Consider the following 5,226-nt stretch of genomic DNA (forward strand, 5'->3'; position numbering starts at 1 on the left):
CATTTATTTTCGTCCCTCAGCAATTATAGCATAGTTTCAATACATTTCTAAAGCTATAGAGAGATACCAGGGCAACTAGAGTACATACAAGCCAAAGTTAAAATGGTAGACAGCTGAATTAAAAAAAAAAAAAAAAGAAAAAAAAAAGGAAAAAAAATAGAAGTATGCATTCAGCAGGAAATCTACAATACTTCATTCAATTTAGGCTTTGTTCTTTAGGGAACAAGGTGCTAACGTGCCATTTTCTCATAAAATGAATCATAATTGCTTCCAAAGAGTTTCCGCCGAAAATTTAGGTGGAAGCAAATAAGTGTAACACTAAACTTTCTCCTATAAATGTAGAAGCAACACTTTCTTGAATCAATTTCCACCCTCCAAATACCACTACTGCTTTTCCTACATAAGCCCACTGTTTTATTAAGGCATTAATATGCCCTGAGCAAAATGCTGGATATTAGCCAAAAAAGCCTAACAATTAAAGGCAAGCACCAAGTGATTATTTTTATAGACAGATTTCAAAATTTGCTCTGTAACTCACCTGCAGTTGGGAGTAGCACTTGAGGAAAAAAAAAAAAAAAGAGAGAAAATATTGCTTTTAATTACCTTGAGCAGAATGGCAGTGTTAATACCCCCTTTTCTCCCTCCAGGCTAACGTTTTTGAGCTAATCGTCTAGGTACCTAAGTAGGGACAGCATACTAAGACATAAACAGGGACATCTGTCCAAGAGCTTAATTTTCAGGCAACTCAGCACACAAAAATAAACCAGCGCCCCACACTAAGCAATTCCAATTACATCTCATTTTCCTCGAGAGGCAAGAATCTCACGTGCTGGATACCTCTGGTCTTAAAGCAAGATGGAGCCTGGACAGCAACATCACACGCTGCGCGTGCTCAGCCTGCCTTCCAGTCCTCCTTTCAAATCGGGCAAAGCTGCCACTTACCCAGCCCACTGCTGTAAGCACAGCCTTACAGAGCCTGGGATTAGGAAGGCAGCTTTCACGGCCTGCGCCAACAGCACGCAGCACCTCTTTCTGTCTACAAATTTAGGCAATACCAGCCCATTTGAGTTACCAGAGTATCCATGAAAGAAACACAACCAAATTATACATTTTATTCACATTTATTTTTCGCTTTTAGTGTGCTCACAGAAAATTAGAACACCTTAAGCAGGAGTTTAATAGCAATTTTTGTAAGCAAAGTTACATTCCATCTCTAAGTCAAATTGGTCAAAGCTTCTCCAGTATTTACAAAAACATGATAGACAAGATGCTACACAAAAAAAAATAAAAAACAAAATAAAAAAAAAACATTGCATCTGAAGAGTTTTCCTTTATTTTCAAAGACAACTGGAAAAGAAAGCGTCGTCTGCTGTAATCAAAAACATACCACAGTATAAACAGTAACCATTCCACTTATCACAGCTTGGTTGAGTTTAAAATTTGTGTTTAAAAGGTCCAAGATGACTGCAGTTTTACAAAAATGGGCAGGGTGGAAAGAGTTGCAAACTTCATGTGCTTCTGGATATCAAGATTTGTTTTTATACAATAGTCACAGTTAAAAACACCCTGCTGGTAATACATAATTACACTTTATTAAGGTCATAAACCAGCAATAAACAATAAAGCCTATACAACTTGTATTTCTACTTAATCACTGACTGATACAGCTAACATGAGATAAGTGAAAAGTTCCTATGGTTTAAATGAATTCCTAAGACTATGATCTCTTTATCTGGGTATTGATTTTTTTTTTCCTTTCCTTCTTAATCAAGACTTGTAGTGTTGTAAACCTTATAGAACATCTGCCTCACAAAATACATCGTAATAACTTTCTTTTAAAAAAAGACTAACCCCTCACATCACATCTCGTGGCACGGTTCTTGGCAATGGACGTGCCACGGATCCCCCACTGTGGCCCCTATCACTTCATCGAGATCCCTTATCGACCCACCCATCTCCTTCATATATGGGCGTGTCCAGACTGACAAAGAAAGTTTACATTTCTAATAAAGATGCAAAGTATGCAAAAAAAAAAAAAAAAAGGAAAAAAAAAACCGGAAAAAACATTAATACTGATGCCAAAATAAAAAAAATAAAAGGAAAGAAGGAAGGAGGCGGAGGGAGGCGGCGAGGCCCTCCTTCGCCCGTTGGAATGGTGGTAACAGAATGATTTGAGATGGGAAATCTGCGGGGAGAGAAAAAAAAGAAACGAGAACATCTTTTAAATCAATCCCTGGTTGTAGACAAGTTCTCCGAAACCAGTACCTGGCACCACTCCAACAAACAAACTGGGGAGGGGGAGGGGGGGGGGGGGAGAAAAGTTCGTCGGCGCGGGTCGGCGGCGGCTTTTACTCCGCCGCTTCGGCGGGGCCATCCGGACTGCTCTCGGACGGGGCCTCCTGCCGTGCCGCCGCCGCCGGCTCCTCCGCGGGGGCCGCCTCCTGCTGCTCTCCGCTGCCCGCCTCGCTCGTGGCTGCGGCGGCGTTCTCCTCCGCCGCCTTCTCCTGCTGCTGCTGCTGCTGCTCTTCGGCCGCCGGAGTCTCCTCTCCCGCCGCTTTCTCGGGGGCGGCCTCGTCCGATTTGGCCTCCTGCGAGTCCCCCGCCTCCTCCTTCGCCGCCTCGGCGCTGCCGGCGGCGGCCGCCGCGCTGGCGTCCTCGGCCGCGGCTTTGCCCTCCTCGCCGCCGGCCGCCTCAGGAGCCGCTGCCGCCTCCTCCTTGCCGCCCTCGGGCGCGGCGGCGGCGGCCTCGCTCTCTGCCCCCTCGCCGGCCTCCTTTTTGTTCTTTTTGAAGGAGAAGCCGCTCAGCTTAAAGGACTTCTTGAAGGAAAAGCGCTTCTTTTTTTTTTTCGGGGTCTCGCTGCTGGACGAGGGGGGTCGCGCCCTCCTCAGTCTTGGGGGAGGCTTCTCCCTCCGCCGGGGAGGCCGGCTCGGTGCTTTCCGCCTCGGCCGCCTCCTTCTCGGAGGCGGGCTCCGACGATGCCGCCTCCTCCTTGCCCGTCTCCTCGGCGGGCGCGCTGCCGTTGGCCTGCACCTCCTCCTTGCCCGCCTCCGCCGCTGCGGGGGAGGCGTCGCCGTTCACCTTCACGTGGCCGTTTTCCTGCAAGACAGCGACCGCGTTACCGGGGCAGCCCCGAGCGCCCGGCCGCCCTCCGCCGCCCCGCACCGGGCGCTCCCCCCAGCGGGCGGGTCGCTCCGCGGGACGGCCGCGAGGGGGCGCCGCGGCTCCACGCCGCGGAGGGCGGCCGCGCACCCCCGCCCCCGGCGCGCCCCGTCCGGCCGCCGCCGCGGCGCGGGGCGGGGGATGGCGAGGCGAAGCGAACAAAGCTCGCCCGGCCCCGGCCCCGGCCCCGGCCCCGCGCGTTGTCCCCTCCGCCGGCCGCCCCCCCGCCCCATTTGCATGGTGCGGGCGCCCACCAGCGAGGCTGGGGGCAGCCCGACAGCCGGGCGGAGTGCGGCGGGGGACCCGGCCCCGACGGCACCGCGCGTCCACCCGCAGAGGCATCGCGCCCATCGCCCGGCGCCGTCGGAAGGAGGTGAAGCGGGCGGAAAAGCCGAGCGATATAAGGTCCTTCCGTTTAGAAGCCATCGGGACGCACGCAATACACGAGGGATTTGTCTTTCTTTACGAAAAACAGTAATAAAATTAAAAAATGGACCCCCTCCCCCCACCTCCCCGACGCAGGAAAGATAATCATTCAAAGAAAGAATCGCTCAAAGCCAAACCCGTATTTAAAAAATAAAGAAAGGATTCCTTTGCCTTGAGTCGCAAAGATAAAAGGATTGCCCGTATTCTCCATTGAACGTGCCACCCGGGTATCAAAGGAAGAGGAATTAAGACAGGATGCAAAAGAGAGTCCGTCCAAGTCGGCTTAAAAAAAGGAGTAGGTTTAATCTTTCGGAATCATTTGGTTTTTTTTTCGTTTGTTTCGTTTGGTTTTTTTTTTTTGTTTTTTTTTTACCTGTCCATTCGCCTTGGAGGGAGACGCGGCCACCGCTTCCCCGGGCTTCTCGGCGGCGGCTTCGCCCTTCGCAGCTGTCTTGGAGAACTGGGCACCCATGCTGGCTTATTCAACAAAGAAACTCAACAGATCCAAAAGGAGGGGAAACAAAGAGCGTCGAGTCGGTATAAATAGCGGGCGACCGGCAGCGGCAGCGACACACACACACACCAGAGGGGGAAAAAAAAAGAGAAGAGAGAACAGAACCGATTATAATGCACTCCTTTTAAAAAAATTTAAAGTTGAAGAGATCAAAAAAAAAAAAAAAGCAGCAGCAGCAGCACAGGAGGGAGGGGAAAAAAAAGGGAGGAAAAAAGTCGAGCAAAAAAAAAAAAAAAGAGCCCAAGTTTAGTAAAAAGAAGTAATAAAAAATCCCAGATTTGTAGCCGTACTGTAGACAAGGAGAAAATGGAGAAATCTCCCTGGTTGCTAATAAGATGCGGAGTCCAACGCCCAAGTGCACAGATGAATGGGCTTCCCGAGCGGTGACGGCAGCCCTCCGCCCGGCGCCGGCCAATCGCCGCCGCGCCACACAAAGGGGGGCGGGGCCTGGCCGCCCGGCGAACAATGGAGCCGCGATGGCAGCGGTTTGAAATCAGCCCCCGGCCGATAATGAATGTGCCGCTCCGGCGCGGGCGGGCGCGCGGAGCTCCTCCGCGCCGGGGAGCGAACAAAACACCCAAATAAAGCGGGGCGGGCGGGCAGGGACAATGGTGCGCGGGGCGTGCGGGGAGCGCGAGTGGGAGCCCGTCCGCCCGCCCCCACCCGCTGCCGCCGTGAGAGCAACAGATAGTGTGTGGGGAGGGGGGGAGAGCGGGAAGGAGGAGATTTTATTTATTTCATTATTATAATATATATTTTTTTCCTCCTTTTCTTCCCTAGGTTTAATTGGTCGCGATTGTAAAATCGCCTCCAATTTGGAAGGTATTTGAACCACGTAGATCGGGTTTCGCCAAACGCGATCACGAGGCGAAGGGAGTGGGTCTGTAGGCCAGATGTGGCCGGGCAGCGGCCGCCCCCTCTTCCCCCCCATCCCCTCCCCCGCGCGATACGGGTTCGGAATAAAATACGCGGCGATCCGCCCGCGGCCCTAATTAAACCCTGCTGTCTGATTATCCCCGAGTTGTGTTTTCAAAGTATTTTCCGCGACGGTGACCCACTTCCAGCCCCGCGTTTCCGCGCCGGAGCAGCGGGCGCGCAGTCAGCGGGAGGTGCCGCGGTGCCGGAGC

The 5,226-nt window shown here is 51.9% G+C and overlaps 1 protein-coding gene across 1 annotated transcript; it reads right to left on the reverse strand.

Moving 5' to 3' along the window:
- Nucleotides 1–1,102: 1,102 nt before the first annotated feature.
- Nucleotides 1,103–4,383, reverse strand: MARCKS (myristoylated alanine rich protein kinase C substrate). Its single transcript, XM_065734857.1, is given in 3 exon segments — nucleotides 1,103–2,870; nucleotides 2,872–3,096; nucleotides 3,959–4,383. Coding segments are annotated over 3 exon segments (846 nt in total). The 5' UTR covers nucleotides 4,058–4,383; the 3' UTR covers nucleotides 1,103–2,348.
- Between the last annotated feature and the right edge of the window lie 843 nt (nucleotides 4,384–5,226).

Source organism: Cyrtonyx montezumae, unplaced genomic scaffold, assembly GCF_038088225.1.
Source record: "Cyrtonyx montezumae isolate F1298 unplaced genomic scaffold, pur_monq_1.0 scaffold_0, whole genome shotgun sequence".
NCBI classification, from domain to species: Eukaryota; Metazoa; Chordata; class Aves; order Galliformes; family Odontophoridae; genus Cyrtonyx; species Cyrtonyx montezumae.